Here is a 21,995-nt window from a genome sequence, read left to right as displayed (position 1 = left end):
GTTTGGACTGATCCGTTTTGCAGCTTATTGTTCAACATGCAGAACATTGGAGTTGAGTAATAAACACACCAGGAGGATGGAAGGCTGTCACCAGAGAAATGGTTTGGTGTTTTTAAATGGTTACTGGTCAATTATTGGGCAGAGTATGCACTTAACTCCAAATTCAAAGAGCCAATAACGGTTCGTGAGGTGCACATCACAAAAAGGCTCTGTGCTGTAGGAGTGGAGCACCTGAAGTAGGAAATCAAACCAAAATGCTGAGTAACTTCTTTTAAAACTTACATGTCCTTTAATAGGAAAATAATTGAGTGGAACATCTTTGTGTTCCTGCCACATGAGGATCTGGCCACAGCAGCTCTATTAGTGCTGTTAGATTGACAGGGTAAGAAGTCATTTTCATACTCAGTAAGAACAAAGTCTCCACGAGGCAGAATTTTATCCAAAAAAGTTAGAACAATATTTTATACACAGAGAAGCAGATTCCTTAAATGAAGTATTAAAAAACAGTTGGTTCAACAATTTGGTATTGGTTCACGTGAGGGGTTTGTGTTTTTAGTGGGTAAAGTCCCATCTCTTGTCCTGAGCTAATAAAAAATGAATTTTCCCTAATTTCACATCAACCAAGAGAAAATTCCAAAGCCATGGTTTGGTCTCGTACCAAACATGGAAATTCTCAGCCCAAATGGAGAGGTTTTTTAAAAGCTGGGAGTATGGAAAACACGATGTTGACATCACTTAACCAGCAGCCATTACCTAATGGTGCGCACTGGGGTTTTGGGCTGCACGAGACTGGTAAGTAGCTCATGGCTACAAATGCTTAAATTTGGGAATTCAGATTTAGTGGTTTCCCAATTCCCAATGCTGTAGCTGTGGTGTGTCCACTTATGGAATATTTTTATATCAAAGCATGTTTCCTTGGTGACTCTGTCTGGTCTGTAACAAAATCAGTGATCTACCTTCCTTAATCTCAATCCATGTGTTAAATTTCCATGTCCTGCCTGTGCTAGCAATAGAACACCTGTCAAAACAGGGACTTCTTGTGTCAGGAGTCCAATGTGCAGCCCTTTGGGATTTATTTGAAATGCAAACAGTTGTAGTTGCCTATTACTACTATTATTTTTGTGCTAAATATGCAGTCTTATTTGAATTAAACATCTGTATTGTGTGTTTGGTTATTCAGAGAGCTGCTACTGGAGAAAAATGGGTGTGCAAAGGGAGCAGCTCTGAACTCTTGAGTCTGGGCCAAAACTTTGAGTTTTGAATGCCTTTAATTTTAGGATATACCCAAATCAAAATTATTTATGTGATCTTACCTACAAGCTTCTCCGGTGGGCTTTGAAAAGATTCCAAGCTGGAGACAGGTGTGGGATGTGGTTCCAAAGAGCAACTTCCCCCAGCTGCTGGTGAATTTCTGGTGCTAATTTTGTATTTCTGGTTCAGATTCCATGACCTGAGAACACAAATCTGTGAGAATGGGATTGGAATCCTCTTGCAGAGTTTCAGGGAAGAGGTGAAGGAAGAGAGAACAGATTTCTCAATCACAGGACCTTAAGACCCTTTAACATTTTCTGTGCCCCTCAAGGCCTTTAATTTCTTCATGAACTAAATAAAAAATCTGAGGTTCTACTACCAGCAGAAAAAAAAAATTGAGTTGGGCATTCTACCTATTGACCATGAAGTCCCCTGGAGTGTTTTTAAATCAGCTGTGAAACACACTTAAAATGACTGATTGAATCATGCCCTATAGGAGCTAAAAATAGAATAATCTGATTTCTGGAAAGTAGCAGAGTAAATAAAGAATAATAAAACCTGTCACTTGTGCTGAGCTCTGTGCACCTTAGTCTGCAGCAAGGCAGGATCCTGTGTGGTTTTATGATTAACACTTCTTAGTGTAGGTGTAACGATGAATTCAGATTGGAGGAAAAAGAATAAAAGAAGTGGCTGATGAACAAGTTCTAACAGCAGCTGGCTATTTTTGCATGGTGCTGTTCTCCTTCTCTTCATGTAATTTCTGAGAGTCTGCCTCTGCTTTAACCATCAGGCTATTTAATAATGAGTTGGTCTTTTTACTTTGCATTCCAACATGTTAGAATTCTCCTGAAGTACATGGAAAGTTGAATTTGTTCTCTTGCAGGGTTGTATGAGGAAGTTCAGAAAAATGAAACCCCAGCTTGTCAGCTTCCCTCTTGCGGAACAAGGATGCCTGGTGCGTTCCCTGTCCCTCCTGCCGGGAATGGCCCTGGCACATGGCTGTTCCCAGAGGTGGCAGCAGACATCTGTTGTCCTGCATCCCTCAGATGTGCTCCTTCCTTGCTGATTTCAACATCATTGCTTTGGTCAATTTTACCTGATGGGTTAAAACAGTTCTGCTCTGTCACCTGCTCTTTTGCTAAGCACTCCTTAGTGCTGTCCTGTCCTCAGTGCCATTCTGAGCCTGAGCTGCTGTTAAATGGGAATTCCTCATCCCTCCCTCGAGCTGGGAGAACAAGGGCTTTGAGCCTGACCTGCCTAGCTGCTGATCCAGCCTAAACTGCCCGGGTTAAACCCTCTCTGCAGGAAATGCTGCTGGGACAATCTGCAGTTCCCGTTTCCTGGCAGGAGGTGGAACATGACTGGCACATTCCTGGCCTGACCACAGGTGGAGCAGGACCTTGCCTGCTCAGTCTGTGACCTGGTAGTGCAGACAGGGGAAGAATTTCTTCCTGTAGCCCTCACCCTGTGGGTTAATTCAATTCAGTGGAAGCAGGAAAGCTTCAAATATTGATCAATTTTGAGGTCCCAGATCAGGAGTTACTGCTTCCTTTTGGTAATCTGGGCCTATTCAAAATAAGTTCATTAAAGGAAAGCCAAGTTGAATCTTTCTGAGACTGCTCAGCTTTTTTTCTTATATCAATACTGAAGAGTCTCCGACGAGTATTTTTAAATAGGGGATAGTAACTGCATTGGTGAAATTATCTAGTATTTCACTTAGCTGGGAGCCATAGAAATGTGAATAAAAACGGAGTGAACTTCTCATTGTTTAGAGAGCTGACTGCTCCAAAATCACCCTTTAGGAATACAGGCCCCACTTAATACTCATTCAAGTAATTCCTGGCTTAACCCAAGACAATTTTGTCATGAAATAGAACAAAGAGAATCTTCCTGCTTTAATTATTCATAAGCCATTTGCTCTGGTTGAGTGCAGCAATATGTGATTGACCCTGAGAGGGAATTGTCTGTGGAGCTGGAAGTGCAAAATGAAAAGTTTATTTGATGTAATAGATTTTTAAATAGCAAACAGATGAGGGAGGGGAAAGTCTGTTTAAAAGGGTGGGAGGGGGAAAAAAAAAAGTCTGTTAAAAAGGCACTGAAGATGGGAAAATGCTGAGTTCCCAGGAATGTTGTCTGGAAGCACAAACAGTGCAGCTCCATCTGGTGGTACAAAGCCCATGGAATGGGTGGTCAGTGCAGGGAAAAACGTGTGTGACAGAGCAGCGTGTGCTGGATTTGGCTGCAGTTCGTGTTCCTACACATGGAATCCCTCCTTCCTCCGTCTCTAGGGTCCATTGAATGTGTGCAGATTTTTCTGTAAGGCCTTACAAACGAAACTAGATCTTCCCAATGTTTACTTTTGGAGGGACTTTCTTTCCCCGTGTTTTATGTAAAAACCTCAGCTGGTAAAGATGGAGAGGTTAAAAATTAGTCAGTTAACTGGAGCAGGGGCTCTTGGACAACTTTAAGTCCAAGTCTTATTTAGAAAGAATTCTCTGCATTTCTCTCCAGCCCCTCTCCCCCAGTATTCCTGAACTCCCTCCCACATTTTTTGCCACACTGTCACAGCCCTGGTGAGGATCCCTGCTCTTTTCAGCCTCCCCCCTCTGCTTTAGGTAGGAATGGGGACTTGGCGTCGCTAATGAAGATATTTTGATTGGCAGGGTGCTCGTGCTGATCTCAGCCTGGTTTCCTGTGCTGTGGCAGGGAAGTCTCTCTGCAGTGAAAATTTGGATTTTGTTGTCACACACTCTCCTGTTGCACCTGAGAGAGCCATCACATACATTCCAAACCCTTGTTTATAAAAGCTTACATATTTTAAGATGCATAGAATTCTAAAGTTCAGGGTTTTTTTTCTCTTGCAAATCAGGGTTGCTGTTGAATGAGGAGCAGTAGGCAGCAGCAGCAGCAGCAGCAGCTCTTTCCCCATCCTGGCTGGTGCTTGGCAGGGTGAGTCATCCTGGAAAACACGTAACTGCATATATTTATCTCAACTTCCATTGATTTTTCACCAGAGCTCTTTATCTTTGCTTTATTGGTTTACTTTCTGGGATATTATAAGCAAAATTGAAAGAAGGTCCGATGGGAATAATCATGTCTGATTCTTGGCTCCCTGGAGCTGCTGATTAATCCAATGGGAAGAGCGGACAGGATTGAGAGTGAATGGGAGACAACATCCGACATTTAAAATTACTCAAGATTCGTAACTCTGGGTTATTTTGTTCTGTATTCTCTTTCACACAGAAAATGCTCAGAATTCCCTGTTAGGGTCTTCCACTTCACCTTGGGAAGCCAAAGTTCATTCCTCCTTCTGCCAAGAGACAAATAAAAATTACAGTGGATGGTGTTAGCTGGAGTTGAAGGCATCCCCCTCCAGGAATCACTGAAAATTCAGCCTCACACTGATTGGTGTTTTTCTTGCATTTGAAAATTTAACAATTCCACCCTGAAAGCAACAAAAAGCATGTGAGGAGTTGTGAGACACTGAGCTCTTAAGAGCACCAGTTCCAGCTTCCTTCTGGCCCCTGCAGTATTTTTCAGAGCCCGGGAGCTGTTTAACTTCTAAAATAGCTGCTGTTCTTTGCCTGGTGGGGATCTGAGTCTTGAATGAACAATAAGTATTCAGGGAATGACAGCTCGGGGAGTGATGGACACCAGTTTGCACTAATGAGAGATCTGGGAGCTTTGCCAAGGATGACTGTATCACTTAATTGAACAATTTTGTATTTCATCTGCCTCTTGCATCAGACGTGTTTAACCCACTGTGTTCTGAAATCTTGTCAAATCTTGGCCCAGGGAACAGAGTTGCCCAGGGAATGAGCTCTGAGCAAACTCTTAAGGAAATCGAGAGAGCCAAGAACATTCAGCATGGAGAAAAGTGAATGAGATTCATTGGCCAGACTGGTATCTGTCAGTGGCAGCTCTAAAAAGTGACGTTGGAATTAAAAAATGGTCCTTTTGAGCTGTTCTATCTCCCTCCCTCCTCCAAAAACTTATTTCAATCAAGTGATAGCATCAGCCATGGTGGCAGGAAATGGAGCAATTACAGATAGACCTCAAGGAACAGCTTATCAGAAACTGAAGGTTAAACTTTCATAAGCAAAAAGATCATTCCTGTTCTTTGAAGCCTGTCACTGTTCTATCCACCAAGAGTAACTTAACCAGAAATACCACACGGGAGCCAGGCAGCTTCTAACCTCAGCTCTGATCTGAAAGTGAAAGTTCCTCCTCAAATTGTAGAGCTTGAATTAACAGGGCTAATTTTTCTTTCTCCACTAAAAAAAAAATTAAATCCAAACTCTTGGGCCTGCTTTATGGTGTGTCAGCTGTATTCAGTTTTAGAGTCCAAATTATCCTGTCAGGTCTTGGCACTTGAACCAGCCTCATCAATTAAAATCTGGTGCGTTCTGGATAGGAAACAGGCAGTTAAGGTTAGTGGTACCTCTGCCACGAATTCTAAAACCCTGCTGTCCTCATGCTGGTTCTGAATAGTTGAACTTTTTTATATACTATTTCTAGTGCCTCACTGTTTATATTTTGAATGGGAAGCAGCAGCATTGGCAATATTTGCTTTTTCAGGGTGAGGTGGATTGCAAAGAAGCCTCTTCACCTCAATCATTTTCTTATTTTTTTTTTTTAAGAAATCCAGTAAATGTTAAACCTGTGCATGCCCATTTGAACCCCTTTGATAAAGCAATACCTCCATGTCTATCCAGCCAAAAAAGGCAAAACCTCATCACATTCCTGTAACTGTAATACATTTGGGTATGAGCCAGAAACAGCACAAATATTCTTAATTTTACAGTTTATTCTCATAGAGATCATCTCAGGGGTTGCGTCTGGCCAAGTTTTCATGGGACATCTTCTGCAGTTTTAGCACAGGGATTTCCAAGCCAGTTCCTCCTCCTTAGTGCTGTTTTTTGGGGGGGTGGTTGAGAGGATTTAATCCTGTGGTATGTGGACAGCCAGCCCTGTGGAGGAAGGCCAGACCATAAAATAATTGTCTGGGCTCTTTGAAAAATTACATTACTGGGCAACTACATCACATGGGAAAGAGCCTTGGATCTTTCCCCCTTCTCCCTCCTTCTCCATGTCACAAAGCCAGCAGCTTCCATCATTAATCCAGAGCTGTTTAGGGTCCAATGGTGAAACAGTGGTGGTGAATTTAATTTGTATCCCACCCTTGCAGGAGGGCTCAAATCCTGAGCCTGTACATTTAGCACTAACTCACAGCAATTATTTAAGAGCTTTCCTTGCATGAGCGGTCCAGTGCTGTGAACATCAAATGCTGCTTTTCCTAGGCTTTTATGACATTTGGGGAATGACTTCCAGCCTCTAGTCATAACTATGTAATTAACAATCAGCTTAATCATATCAAAATAATTTGATTTCTGGTTGTGTACATTGAAATTTTGGCTTCCGTGGGATGTTTGACAGAATGTGCTTGAATTTCCTGATTTTGTAGAAGGAAAAAAATATGAGGCATAGGAAACAAGACCCTAAAGTTCATCAGAAGCTTTTTAGCTGTGGATTTTGCCCCATGCTAGTACATTTTTATTCACACAGAACAGATGCTGCTCATCAATTACCTGTGGATGCTAAATGCAAAAAGCAAGCAGGGAACACAGAGCCTGTGTGAAACTATGTCACACAAGCTTCTCACTCTGGCCTGAGAAAGCATAAGAAAGAATCCAAACGATCCTTGGAGAAAGACAACAATCTTTGCAGGTGTTGTTTAAGATCCTTGTTGTTTACTTGTAAGAAACAGTCAGGGGGCGATGTTCCAATTGACCAATGATAGTGATGTGTAAGTTTAATGACCAATGAGAGTTTTGCCTCTCAGACTTTCTTGGACCTGTCTATAAATGATGATCAGGGATAATAAACTTAGCTCTCTTGGACAACACAGCTAAGAGAATTTCTGTCGTACTTCTCACCGTTCCTAATATAGTGTGACAATTACCGATCAATAACTGCTGTATTTGACTTCTTTGGCAAGGTATCTTCCCATGAGGAGCATGAAAACCACACCAAATCCGCTGTGGTGCTGGATAATGGGACAAAATTCTCCTTTTTTTCTGGAAAACGTGTCCATGAGAGAGAACCGGGATGCGGCTTCTGCTGCCACCTGGTGCTGCCGCCTAGTTTGGCTGGGGAACTGGTCCCAGTGATCCACAACGCAAATGTAAGGGTATTTCTCGACGTCCAGGCTTGACCCAAGGGAAAATGAGACACCAAAATACAGGCTGGGAAAAAAATAGAGAAATTATGTTTATACAAATATATATAGTGTAGTAATATATGGAATATATGGCACTGGTTCCTGTGGATTTGTGGGGTGTGGAGTAGCTTAAAGCATGTGCTGAGAGGCCACTTTGATGGAACACAGTGAGCAAACACCATCATTTCCCCAATAAATTATTTCTAGCAGCAAAGATGCCCCCCAGAGCAGGCAGTATTTCACTGCTCTGGGGATGGATAGCTGCTCTTGTCAGGGAATAGTTACAGACAATATTACTGTAAAACCTGCAAAGCACCTCCTGCTACATCCTTCTGGCCCTCTTAGGTTTCACAGGGTGAAATTAATTTTCTGCATTCTTTTATAGTCAGGAAGTCCAATGAGGAGGAATTATTTCTTCTATACTAATCAGTCTTTAAAAGCAATGAAAGGAGTTGCAAACCAAATTTTTTGTGTGCTCCAAACAGATCTAAAAATGACCTGCAGGGAATTGTCTGGGGAAGACAGAACTGAGCTGACCTGGCTGTGTTCTCACAAAGGTGGTGGAAGCAGCAATACTGAGCTCAGACAAGAGGGTCATCTTGGGTGTTTAAAACCTTCTGAACCTGATTAAAACCATCTGAGCTTAATTAAAACTCTCGGTGAAGAGCTTTGCCTGATCGCAGAAGCAGTAGAGGGCACTGCTGCCGTGCTTACAGCAGCACTTCCCTGGTTTCCAGGATTTCAAAGAAACAGAACAGGCTCAGGTCATCGAGTCCTACTCCTGGCCCTGCCCAGGATGGCGCAAGAAGTGCCCAGCTCTGCGTGGGGTTTGGAGCAGGATTTAGGAGTGTGATGAGCAGCAGATGCCCCTTCTGTCCCAGACTCGGGGTGTGCCTGCCCTGGGGATAGAGGAATCATTCTGTGTGTGCCACGGCTTGAGCATCTCTGCTCATCCCTGAGGGATGACTGCAGCTGGACATGACAGGGATAAAACTGAGCCTGTGTGACATCCTCAGGGATCCCTCAGTCCCGTTTTCCTGTGGCTAGGAGTTGGTCAGTCATGGATTTGTAAACATGACGTGTCTGACCTGGTTGCTGAGCGATTTCTTTCACAACCAGGTGGATGCTCAGGGATAAAACAAGAAGGGCAAGCAGGATTCAGGATCAGCCTCGTTGCCTGGGAATCAGTGATGGTAAATGGGGAACACTGCCAGCGCTGGGAATGATGGAAAGTTTGTTCTCTGGCAGCACAGGGAGAAACTGGAAAATGCAGGGAACTAAAAGGTATCTGCTGGGTTCAGAAAAAGCACAGTTTTTAAGGAAGAGGTAGTTAAGAAAGGCAGAGGCAGGTCTGCTGAGAGAGGGCAATGTGCAAAGATGTTATTTTGGATAATATTGGATGATTTTTTGCATTTTTTTAAAATATCTGCCTGGCCACAGAATTAGGAACATCATCTGTGAATGAAGAGAGAAGGTAAATGGGTGTCTGAGTGTAGCTTGTTAGTAACCATGAGAACAAACCAGTCTTACCAGAATGGAGTGGTGCTTTTCTTTCTGGTACTTTCTCTAATAAAATGTTTTGGGGAAAGGGGTGGCTTCACTGGGGGCCACAGTTACTCTCAGCCTTCTGTCTGAGGCAGCAGGACCAGTAATTTTACCCAGGCTATTGTAAATGCAGGTGCAGAGCTCCTGAGTGTGTCATTCTTTCATCTGAAAAATTACCCTGCTCCTTTCTATGAAGAAAAAGGATAATTTAACTACAGTGCAGGATATTCTTTTAATATGGGGTGTTGGGGAGGTATATTTCCTTTTGTGCAGAGGCAAAGGGTATCTGCATCACCTTTCTAAGAATTAGAACAAAGGGGTTGAATGAGAAAGTTTTCAAATGCATCTATGATCTGAGCATCTGCAAAATAGAAGGGAGTTGAATACATGAAAAGAAAAAATTAATAATGCTAGGCTATAGAGAATTCTGATGCAAATGAACCAGAAGTTGGCAGAGACCAGTCTCTTTTCATTTCTGTTTTTGACAGTCACAAGAGTGTGATGTAAGGCTCATATTCAGAAGCTTGTGCTGAAGCTTCTGGATTCCAGACTGATCTCTGCATTTGTGTTGTTCTGATTATATCAATTGCTTTGATGTTTCTGTTTTCAGAATTAGATTTAATTTTCCCTTTGCAGAGACTTTTTTTAAGCATTAATTCTGTCTCTTCAAGTCTGTGTTGTGTTGGCACTGGCCTTAGCTTGACTCTCCTCTTGGTGAAAAGCTCCATCTGATCCTCATCAGAAAATTGGATTCAGGCCCATACTTTTGAAAATCTCCCATCAAGATTTCAGGTTTCTCAACAAGAAAATTAAAAAAAAAAAAAAAAAAAAAAAAAAGTGTCCTGGTATTATCAAGTCTCTGGTCAGAATTCTCTCTTGTGTTATCAAATAACTCCCAGGGCAGCACAAACCTGAAGGCTGAAGGAAGAAAGTGCCTCAATTACAAGAGGATGAGCAGCTTTTTTTAATCCCTGGACTGTTTTGTGGGGGGTTTGACCAATGTTTAATACAAGAATGGAGTTTTTGATAAGCCTACAACTGCAATGGAGCAGAAGCACACAGTGAAGTGATGTCAGTGACTTTGCTGATTGGGGACAACAAATATGTTGAACTTAGAACTGCAGGGTCTTAGGGCTGCAAGGAAATTTTTTATAATGACCAAGCTTCAAATTGACTCCCTGGTGGCTCTGAGAGCAGAAATTGGCATTAACTCCTAGTGAGCTAACAAGGATCAGCGTCCCTGCAGGATGGATGTATTTGCAGTGCTCCAAGGATTCTGGTACCTACTGAGCCAGCTGGTTTAGGATAAGGTTTTGCTGTGGCAGCCTAGAAAAAAATAATGAGCCCCACTATTTTGATTCCCTTTGGAACAAGAACATGGTATTTCTCCTGTATAGAGCCTGCAATGATAATTCTTTCCCTTGACAGTAACAAAAAACAGGGTTTGGCTGTTTTACTTTTCCTGTCACCAGCTGAGCTTGTGCCTGCTGCTATCTCAGCCCATTCCACAGCTGCCAGTGCCTGGTCACACATAATAACAAAGAGGAATCCAGTGCAGAGGAACCAACTCATGTAGCATCATGTGGAGGTGGTAAGGCAACGCTACCTTCCCAAGAGCGCCTCGCACCTCCAGAGGAGACAGCATCTGGGCAGGCCACAATCGCACGCACACACACACACGCCACAGATAGCAGTCGCTGACGGAGAGGCAGGAAGGGTCTCTGTATGGAGTTCCGGTGGGGTTTATTCCAACCACACACCAAAAACGTCCAGGAACAGAGACAAGGATTAAAGGAGGGTCCAGGAATATAAGGGGGCTTGAGGGGGAGGATCCGAGGGTCAGGGTCCAATGGGAACAGGGGAAAGTGGTGCAGAGGTGGGGTCAGGGAGAGGGAAAACCAATAGCATTCAGGGGTGGAGGACCGCACCAAACTGGGGCCAACCGGGAAAGAAGGAAGGGAGAACTTTCTAGGGAAGGAACATACAAGGTGAAAAGGGGAGGGACAGCCAACAGACTAACTGGGTATATAAACTGGGGTACAACAAAATGGAGGTGCAAAGCACTATGGGAAAAGTCCTTCCTATTAACTTTACAATGGGGAAAATCTTACATCCTGGAGGCCTCCTTCCACACCGTGATAGCTCTTGGCTCCAGAACCTCCATAATCTCACTCTTGCTGTCACTCTTCAGACTGTTCTCAAAGCCTGGGCAGTTATGAAAGCTGGTGACCCAACTTCCTCCCTTTTTACAGCAGGGTGTTTATCTTGCTCACTCGACTTGGGTGACTCCTGGCAAGGAAAGGCCCCAGAACAACCAATCCCCCCACTATCAAGGGCCAATTGGTAGCTGGAGTGGTAATTTCAGTATCTTTGAGCAGTTTGTGATGGTGTTGGGGTGTGTTCTGATGATAGTCCAGGTGACAGAAATAAGCCCTTTGCCTTGAAATACTGAGACTGGAGTTCTGTGAGGAATTCAGACATTTCTTCTGTATTCCTGCCATAATGCTGGAAGCACTGGTGGCTTGTGGGCAGGAAGCAACTGCAGTTCCCAGAGCTCTCCAAAGCAAAGGAATTATATAGAAAACCAAGAGGTTTTCCCCACGGCTCCCCTCAGCCTCTCCACTCAGAATTGCAGACAACGTTGACTTTGCCAGCATGAAAGTTTAGCCTAGTGAAGGTTTAGGGGCTTTTGACTTGAAAGGGATCCTACAGAAAACATAATTAATTCCTCTGGGCTGCACATCTCACTGGTAACTTGGTTTAAAATCCAGTGCTGCAGGACTGTGCTTACAGAAGCATCTGGGAAACTGAAGAAACGAGAAGATTTTAAATTTTCCAGTTCATCAAGCTGCTTTCCTATGAAGAATTGAGGTCTGCTGTGAACCAAGGTCCTTCCTCAAAAGAATGACCAGTTTTCCTGGGAACAGTGAAATGGTGTGATGAGTAAACCAGTTTATAAAATTATTTTTATTTACAAGTGGAAACCCATCCACTTCTGAATGCTTCTGGGGCTCATGCAATGATGCATTTCCTGTGTCAGGGTGGTTACAGCCTTGACAAGATTGAGAAAGAGGAAAGTAATTCCTTTTATCTGTTTTAAAGGCAGAAAAGCACACTCCATTAGTCACTCAGGGAGACAGAGTCCCTCCCAAACACCCCAAGCTGAATCCCAAATTTCTCTCTCCTCCACGTCCTGCTTCGAGACAGGAGGTAAGTCCTGGCTGCATATTTTGATATTCCCCTTCATGTTAGACTTCTCAAAAATCTCTCCATTTCTCTCACGTAACTTTCCTTTCCTGGCTGCCAGCAGCTCTCAGTCCTGCCCTGACACTGCCAGAGATGAACTGAGAATGGAGTTTGTTGTAGGCCAACATTCCCAGTCACTCATCTCAGATTTATTAACCCTTATGCAAGTCAATTAATGTAGTTCAGCCTCAAAATTGGGACAATGACATTTGCATAATGATTGGAGGTGTTGATAAACAGCCTGAATAATGAAAAGCATTTCTCTGTCTTTGTGTCAGTGTATGACTATTGAGAAATAATTTATTTGTCACGTTCACATGCCACCATCTCCATTAGAATTAAGGCTTTGTGGTACCTTTTTATTTCCCATGAACCCTCAGAAATTCTGAGTCATCAGAGGCTGTTTGAAATTAAGGTTGAGAGGCAAGAACTCAACCCTGATAGTTGTTAATAGAGACAATTTGCTAATTGCTCCCTGCTCAGTGGAAATGCCTCTTGCTGGAGGTAGGTTTGGGGTATTGGTGGAGGCTGAACAGAGCTTCTGTATCAGGCACATCTGTACAAGTTGTCAAACAACAGCATTTTTGTGAAATTAATTTTCCTTGTTATTTCTAGAAACTGAGAGCCCCAGTAGAAAAAAAAATTTAAAAAAGCAGAATGTTTTTATGCTCATTTCTCAAGTTCCTGCCAACATTTCTCTTTGTTTTCTTCCCTGGGAGAAAGGAAGCACAACCTGGCTTGGAGTGCTGAGCTCAAGTGTTCTGCTAATAGTATCAGGGAGGAGATGTTTAAAAGGCACCTAAAACTCTTCTATTTCTCCAGTCACTGCAGTCTGTGGAGGGAAGAGCTGTCAGCCCGGGACACTCATCCCAACACCCAAGCAGAGCTCCCAAGGTCGCTGCTGAACTTGCCCAGCTCAGAGGTGCTGTTTTAACTGCAGCCCTTTTATAAATAGGACAGGCTCAGCTGCTTAGCAGTCTTATCTCCACCAATTACCAGGGATAAGAGCTCCTTGTGCTGCAGAGTTCAGGCCTCTTACAAAATGTTGAGCAACCACAGGGAAGTTGCTGCTCTGTGGGAAGAACAACCTTCCACTCAAAGGGTTTATTTTTGAGCAGCCAATGTAAACTGTTGTGGCTGCAGTGGGGATTTCTCTCTTTCACCCTGGTGAATATGGAAAAGTCCATCCCAAGAGCCAGCCTTGGTCAGTGAGTGGTGGCTGACAGAGCTTCCCTGTCTGAGCATCTCTCCTGGGATGGTTTTTCACTTCAGGTTTCAGGGCAATGCTTTGACTCCCTAAAGCTGAATTCCTGCCTAGTGTCATGTTCGGGTATCCTTTTACACTTTGAGAATCGCTTTCAGCTCATTAAAGACATTTGAGGCTCTGAGATATCATTAACCCCACAGAGCTGTGTATTGTTGTCTTAACTGCTTTCACAGTGGCCTCTGGAATGAAGGACTAGAGAGGAATTTTAGCTCAAAATCCTGTGCTTTCAAGAGTGGTATAACATTGCCAAGGGTATATTCCCACATCTAGCAACTGCTTCCTCTTTTTTAGGTTTGTTTCAGCCTTTACTAACCCTCAGTTATTTACAGTTCCCTGGTTCCCCAAAAATAAATTACTACATAAAGGAAGAAGACGAAAGAAAAAAAATCCCCAATTGCCACATCCTCATATGGTGTAACTTGCTCTTACTGTGTGGGTTTATCCTGGTGCAATTTTTCCAGTGAGCTTCATGCATGAGTGTGGCCTCTTTAAAGTAAAAAATGCAGTTTTGAAATTATGAAACCTGATAGGTTTGGTAACTGAAAAATTTTCTTGCTAGTATCCATCCACGGGTTGGATCCTACCTCTGATGAAGTTGTGACAAAGCTCCTGATGATTTTGAGGTTCTGAAACTGTTTGGTTTTTTCCTGTTCAAATACAGACTGGAAAATGTTTTTTATGTCTGTACTTGGGATGGAGTGATCCTCACAAAGTGGAGTGGGCTGTCAGTTTTGTGTCAGAAAGGGCATTTACGCGATGATGAAAGGCCAGATTAAGGCAAAAATTCATGACATATATTGTAGGGAGATGTCAGCAGGGTGTGAAGGAAGCGTGCCAACAGCCACACCCTTGGTAAAAGGCGTGGTGTGAGCTGGAGGGCAAAAAGAAGGTGGAGGGGAGGGGATAATGCAGTCTGTGCCTTACCTGAGAGGGCACGGTGGAAGTGAGTTGGCTGGGACGTGGGATGGTGGGAGATGGGGTGTTTGGATGGTCGGAGAGTGGGAGACGGGATGTTGAGAGGTGAAATGGCTGGAGGGATGGTGGGAGGTGGGAGACGTGAGATGGGAGGTGTGGGCTGGTGGGAGTTGGGATGGTGAGAGGTGAAATGGCTGGAGGGATGGGATGGTGGGAGGTGGGATATGGTGAGAGATAAGATAGTTGGAGAGGTGGGATGGTGAGAGATTGGATGTTCGGAGGGTTGAGATGGTTGGAGGTAGGAAGTGTGGGATTGCTGCAGGGGTGAGATGGCAGGATGGCTGGAGGTGAGGGATGGCTGGAGGTGTGAGATGGTTGGAAGTTGGAGGTGTTCGGGGGCTGTGGGGTGGTGTGAGGGGTGCGGGATGGTTGGAGGTGTGGGATGGCTGCTGTTCGGAGGTGTGATGGCTCGAGGGGTGTGGGTTGGCTGGAAGTGAGCGATGCCCATGTCCCCCTGGCACCTCTAATGCGGGTATAACCCGATTCGATGCCTGCCACACAGAGAGCCGCTACACCCCCACAACCCACCCAGCTCCCCCGCGCCGCAGCCGTGGCTAATTACCGCTAATGAACGCTAATCGCCGCGCAGCCGCGCCGGCCGCGCCTGCGCACCGGGCCCGCGGCTGAACCGCGCCTGCGCGGGGGTGGCGGAGGGGTGGACGATGGAGGTGCGCAGGGCCCGGCGGCCCCGCGCTCCTCACAGCGCCCGGCACTACCAGCAGCGCCGTGGGGCTTGGCCCTGAGGGACGCCGTGAGTCGGGGCGCTGGGGGAGCCGCGGAGGGCAGCGCGGCCGGGCCGGACGGCCCTGAGGGGGGCGCGGTGTGGGTGTCCCCGGTGTAGGTGTGTGTCCCTGTGTCCCCTGCACGGTCCCTGTCCACGCCGGGGCCCCTCGGGCCGCCGTCTAAGTGTCCGCTTTCCCGCATCCCGATCCCCCCGCGGGGGCTCCAGCAGCGCCCGGGGGGATCCCCACGGGCAGCCCCGAGGCCGGACGCCACTTCCCGTGGGGATGGATAACGGGCCAGCCCCGCTGTTTGCCCCCTGAGGGTCCGGCCCTGCGTTTTGGTGGGTCATGCCCTGTCCGTGCTGGGGTTCCGGAGAGCGAGGGTTAACAAATGGGCTTGTTGTGCCTAGGCCGTGCACACGTGATAGTCAAACTGCCTGATTTTTTTGTGGAAATAGTATTCGGCTGTATAATCAAAACCTACAGTTGTAACTGCTGTCAGAGTGCAGGGTTTTAATAAGGGTTTTGGTTTTCTACAGGTACACTGGAATATGAAGTTCTAAACTAAACCAAGCTTTGTCTGTCTGATGGAGTTGTTCCTTCTTTTCTGTGTGTGTGAGAGGGGGTTTAGTGCCCTCGGGATGGAGTCATAGGCATATAACCTCTGCTGGAGTGCTTTATTCAGCAAAATACAAACAGGCTCCACAGAGAAGAGTGATCAAGCACACAGCGCTCTGTAGCAATGGGACAAGAAGTAGTTTTGGATAGAGCATTGTACTCTTATGCCCCAAGAGAAGGTTAATAATAAAGTACAAGATTATTTATAATTTTGTAAAAGTACAAATGTATTTGTGCTATACAATATAGGTATAAGTACACTTTTTTATATGTACTATGAAATATGTATTTTATATTTGTACTTGTAAAAGTAAAAATTATAGATAATTTCTAAGACATCAGTACAAATGCTGCAGCCTCAGAGCGGGGTTAAAACATTGTGAGGACTTTGTCAGGATGGACCCTGCAGTAATCCTTTAACCAGCATGATTTTGGGGCAGGGCATTTAACAGGAAAAATTTATTACAAAAGAACAGCTTACAAGCATGGTCATTATAAAATAAAATTAAATCCCTTGGTGATTTGCAGCCTTGCAGCTCCTTTGGGGGATGTAATGTATTGCTGTGTAAAAACGCTTGCTCGCGGTGAGAGACTTCTCCAGGGTCAAACTGTTCACGTATAAGCAATTTATTATAAGGGTAAAAAGAGGGGAGACCTTTGTCCACCACCAGCCTCGGCGTCCACGTGGTCCGGGGGAGGAGGGAGAGAGCGGGGAGAGCAGGAGAGGAGAGGTTGGATAAGGGGAGGGAGGGCATAAGAGCAACAGAGGGAGAGCGGGGGAAACCAGGGAGGCTTATGAGAGAGGGGGAAAACCAAGAGGGTAAGAGGTAAGAGAGGGGGAGAGGGGAGCTGAGAGAGGGGTAAGGGGGTAAGAGAGAAGAGCCAAGAGGTATGAGAGAGGTTAAGAGAGAAAAGCTAAGAGAGAGGTTAAGAAGTAAGAGAGAGGTTAAGAGCTAAGAGAGAGAAGTTATTGTTACAATCCAATATATCTTTTTCTATAGTGAATATTCTAATTCTCAGTAACCAATCACTACGAGATACACCCACTAGAGATTTTACATACAGTGTTGCATTTTAGGCTCTACAAGCTTTACAAGTTCTTTCCTTGCTTCTTGACCTTTGGGCTTTCTATCAGCAGAAGGACATTGTTTCATCAGCAGGGATTCTCCTTTAGCTGGCTAGGCTATTGTTCTTTGGTTATATAGTAACCAGTATCCTATGACTCAAAGCAGGCTTTCATTTCTACTTTGATTCTAGCCTTCATATTTTCAGAATCTTCTGCCAAACAATCACATTCACAAGGTTTCCCTGTTTCACTCTCCCCAACAGTAATGGGGTTGTATAAGGGTGGTTTGATGAAACCCTTGGAAAGTTCTGGTTCAGGGGAACGTTCAGTGAAATTAAAAATGGGAAACTACAATAAAACTAGAGTTGGATATGTGTGAGAGGTGATTCACCTGGCTGCTGTGTCACCATCACAGATATTTATTGTTAGATGTTAGACAGCTTTCTCAGTTGTCCATTCTGCAGTGCTGGACATTTAACTTGTTTTTCTTAGGTTGTTTTTATTTTGGACATGATATAAAACAGAGCGGCCTTTTCATTAGTTTGTTACCATGTGCTTAAAAGTTTTTTGGATCCAATCCTGGAAGCTGTTCTGTGGCAGTTTTGTCTTATGTCAAGTCTGCTTATTCGTCTTGTGAGGGAATGTTAATTAAACAGTACATGGTGTAAGCTGTAGTTAAAACATCCTGAATGGGAAAGCATTACATGGAAGGAATATCAAGTTCTTAGGCTGTATTTAGTAGGTCTGTACCCTTCTTACTTCCAGTTTTGTGCTAATCTGATTTTCTTTACTATCAGCATCTGTCAGATGAACATTCTTTAGTCAAAGTCACATGGAAACAGATCTTGCTTATTACATAAATTACTGTTTTCTGCCTCCCTTGCTCAACTAATGGGCACAAAATTTATATATCAGCTTGAATTGTCTAAAAATAAAGGTATGTTTTGCTAATCTTAGCTGGTCAAAATTGCAAGTCTGTTGCAATGGCTGTTTCCTAAGCCCTAGTCACAGGTGACACAGCAGTGAGTAACCCCCAGCTAAACATTGATACCTCTCAAGGGCAGGATGCTATAAATCATTAATGGCTGGCAGTAACTGCACCTCTTTGTAGTGGTGCTCTCCTTGGGTAAGTCTAAGCTACAGGAGGAGCAAAATCGCTTTCTAATTTGATTAGGTGGTGGTGCTGTCTAATTTAGTAATGAGTCCAAGATTACAGCTGCATTCTGTTGATGGTTTTGTTGTCTGCAAGTTGGAGTTCTGGTGAAGTTTTGCCATTCTCTGAGGACTTTTCCCCTGAGATATCCTCATTGGGTGATGATTTCCCAGAGCCACAATCCATTTTAATGGTTGACCAATGGCTCCTCTCTGCAGGATGAGGTGAGAACCTCATCCAAAGTGATGACACTGTTCGAAAAAACGTCTGAAAATTTTTACTGAACCAACATGTCCCCCCGTGTTGGAATCAACTGACTTGAGGAATGTGCTGTTCTTCTGGACTACACTCACATGGATACTATTTGTTTATGGTTTCATGTTTGTTCATAGACTAAAAGTTGGTTTCTATTTTTATTCTGATGAGGCTTCTTCTCTACTTGCTTCAGGTAATGATGAGAACTTGCTCACAAGATCTCCAGAACTTCTGCAGTAATTTCAAGTTTGGGGTTGGTTTTGGGTTTTTTTTACTTCTGCAAAGCTGTGCTCTAACCAGCTGTTTGTCTTTCATTTGTGCTGGTTGTTCGTGGAACTGAAATACTGCACATTTGTCCTTATTTTGTCCTGTTTGTTTTGGACCATCTCCCCAGTTTGTCAAAAATGAGTTAAGGACTTAGGTATTGTCCTCCAACTTGTTTTTGTCTCTCCTCAGCTTGGTATTAACCTCTTCTTTTTTTTTTTCAAAAGCTGAGGCTTGTTAAGGTTATTTCTGTTGAATTATCTGACAGGGATTTTTTTTTTTCCCTCTTAGAGTATTCTATTTTATCTGTTCAACATATGTATCATCTCATAGGAGACTTTATAGTTTTTCCTGAGCCTTGATTCCTTGGTACATATTTAAAGCTTTTCTTTCTTTTCAATATCTAAAAGAAATTAATTTTATCTCTTACGTAACTGAAGACACAAATCTGTGCTGATCGTGAAACAACTTTGTAATGAACTTCTTCTCTGTCTGGGAACATGCTGGTCATTTTTAATTCCAGGGACTTCTGATTACCTTGAAGAACTTCCCAGATTCTTTGGAGAGGTGTTTATTAGTGTGTGTGAACTCCCTATTTAGTGTAACATGCTCCTCCAGATTTTCTTGCAGGGACTTTAAAACACTTCAATTACTGAAAAACAATTATAAAAACCACTGTGGGGGCCCTGGGAAAGCACCACCTTGGTCAGCAGTGCTGACTGCAGAGCAGGAGCTGCAGAAAGCAGAGAGATGGCTCAAAGCACTGGCTCATCTCGGCAGCAACGCTCATCTTCTGGACAATTCCAGGACTTTCTTGACATTAAGCAGAACTCCAGTAATTTTTTTATGTTCAGCATGTTATCTTCTGAGAGAAGAGGGATTGTGTTAGCAAAGCTTCTGTTTTCCTTTGAGCCTGCTGAAACCATAATTTGAATTTAAAGGAAAGCTCCATTACCTTTGTGAATACTGAGATTTTGCCTCTCTGTCTCCACCACAGAGAGTGAATTTCTCTCTGGCTGAGTTTCCTTCAGTTCCAGCATGGAGATGAGTCGGGAGAAGCTGTGTGCCAGCAAGGCTGATGGGAGCTCAGACTCTGCCTACCACTGCTTGGCATGTCACGATGATGAGGAGTGGGGCAGCATGAGCCGGGGGCGAGCCAAGTCACGGAGTTTGTCAGCTTCACCAGCCCTTGGAAGCACCAAAGAATTCAGGTAAGGCACCTGCTTCTTCCCATTGTTGTTAAAATTAAAAAGTTAACTAGATTTTATTATTTTTTTAATATGACCATGAGGGATTCTTAAAATGTGCGTCAGAAGGTTCAAAATGAAGGTGGGGAGTTGAAGGTGGGATGTTGACTAAGAGCAGATTCAGAATCAAGGTTTCATGGCTTGTCAAAACAGTTGCCTGCAGAGCTCACAGTCTCCAAAAAATAATTAGTCAACAGTGGAGACAGATTCTTCGGACTTTTACAAAATCTCAAGCTAGAGCTTTAGTGCTGTGTGTTAAAAACCTGTGTGTTAGGTTATGCATGAGACAGCAAAAAGTAAATTTGTGTTTGCAGACATTTTCAGAGCAGTGAGAAACACCCATTCCTTTTTTGGAGCCAAGTTTCTGATCTCATTGCAAGGCTCCTGTCATGTGGACAGGGTGGGTAGAACTTTTGATTTGGTGATCTTTGAACCCACTGTAAATATTGAACGTCGGGCAGAGGCAGCGCTGTGTCTTGATCTTGTGGGGAGCACAGCAGGACTTCACCTTCCTTGTGCTGTGACTGTCCCTAAAGCATGGGCAGAGCCACAAGGGTGCTGCTCAGCAGATGGAATTCGTGTTCAGAGCTCCTGCTTTGCTGGTAGGAATGTTCTTGGGAGGCAAGAGCACGCGGGTGAGGCTGAAGAGCACAGGGGGAAGCTTTGTGGTGAAGGGAGGCAAACTAAAAGCCTTGAAAGGTTAGGAAAATAACTGCTCTGTGTTTATAGTTCAGTGTATTTGATGCTTCTGGGAAGTGTTTTCTGAGGGCTGTGCTCTGTTGTAGCTCTGGTGATGTGTGTATGGTCAATATGTAAGACTTGATATTTAAATTGTGCTGTAAAACTGGTGGTTTTCCCTTCTCAAACCTGTTGGTAAATCTGCACAGAAGGCAAAGTGGTCTAAATTTTTGTGTAGTATTTCCTAGCTAAACAGCTTCTTTTTCAAACAGTAGTGCTCTGTCCATTGTGGGTTTAAATCAGGGTAATTGCTTCTGAGATTTTCTGTCATTGGGATGCTCTGCAGTCATTCACTGGCTGTCTTCAGTGCTAAATTGTCTCAAGGCATTTTGCAGGTTGTCAGGAAGTGCAGCTCTCTGCCTTCCTCTGTGGTGTTCAGCTCCAAGTAGCTGCCCAGCTGCTGGGAACTGATAAGTAGATTTCCCTAAAACATGTATAATTTCCAGGGCATTGCTGCTTGTTCTTAGCAAAGGCAGCCTGACTGTGAATAACTTGAAATTCTTTTTGTTCAGGCATTTTATTGAGCACTAATAAAACCAAGTGAAATCTCAGGTAAAATTTGCACCAGTTATTAATTAGGTCTTGCACAGGAAACTTTTGGAATGTCATGAAGGTCAGATGCCTCATGTGGAAACAGAATTTGGAATTTGGCCAGTTACTGGGAGTGGCATCAAATAATGACCTGTGTTGGGAGAAGGGAAATATTACAGATATCTGGGAGAACCTGGAGTGGTGCAAGTGGGAGGTGATTCTGCCAGGGTGTTATTTAACCTTCCTAATGCCAAGGGTAATTGTTCACAAGTAGAGAGAGACTTATCAACCCTTTGCCCACATTGACACATACATTAATCTCTTGTTATGTTAGCCCTTGCTCATTTTTCTGTTTTAGTATAAATAAGGTAAATTTATAAAACACTTATTAAGTTTCTTACCTGACTTGGTCAGTCATGCCTGGACTTAGAGACGGAAAAGAAATTGTTCTGGTTTTGTTACTGGAACTCAAATCTTAGACTGGCATATTTAATTAGGCAAGGAACAAATAAGATGTGGCTGTTGTTCCTTAATTATATGTTTAACCTGTGATCTGGTTTTGATTTTTATTAGATTTCTGAGGTTTTTTAGCTCTAGGTCTGAGTCATCTGGCTGGTCTGAGCTACTTTGTAACACACAATAGTAGGCACTGCAGTGATGATTGTTACAAGCAAGATGTTACTGAATTAAGCCCAGGAAAGAAATGTTTCTCCCTTCTTTATAATGGAAGAATTCTAATAGTGGTTACATGATGCTTCAACAGTTCCATGAATTGAGCAAATTTTGCTCCCAGTTGCAGCTTTGCTGGAGGAGCTTGGGAGGGAAGTGAGGCAGAAGAGTTCTGACTCTCTCCAGATAATCTCATCCTACAGCAAGGAATAACCCTGTGTCCTGGTG

General features: G+C 43.8%; 1 protein-coding gene across 6 annotated transcripts in view; it reads left to right on the top strand.

Moving 5' to 3' along the window:
* Positions 1-12,149: 12,149 nt before the first annotated feature.
* Positions 12,150-21,995, top strand: part of NADK (NAD kinase) — a 22,083-nt gene continuing 12,237 nt past the window's right edge. For 2 of the 6 annotated variants that reach the window (XM_058855095.1, XM_058855093.1), the window contains exon 1: positions 20,283-20,528. Coding sequence is in view for 4 of the 6 variants with exons in the window: in XM_058855091.1 (XP_058711074.1) it covers positions 19,621-19,793 (173 nt within the window). In the remaining 2 variants the exon portion in view is untranslated. Of the gene's footprint in view, positions 12,227-15,115; positions 15,346-19,579; positions 19,794-20,282; positions 20,529-21,995 lie in introns of those variants that run through there. The other 4 variants (XM_058855091.1, XM_058855090.1, XM_058855092.1 and 1 more) reach the window with 4 other exon arrangements.

The sequence above is a fragment of the Poecile atricapillus genome, chromosome 22, assembly GCF_030490865.1.
Source record: "Poecile atricapillus isolate bPoeAtr1 chromosome 22, bPoeAtr1.hap1, whole genome shotgun sequence".
Classification (NCBI taxonomy): Eukaryota; Metazoa; Chordata; class Aves; order Passeriformes; family Paridae; genus Poecile; species Poecile atricapillus.
Note: the sequence above shows the minus strand (reverse complement) of the source record. Positions and strands in the feature narration are given on the sequence as shown.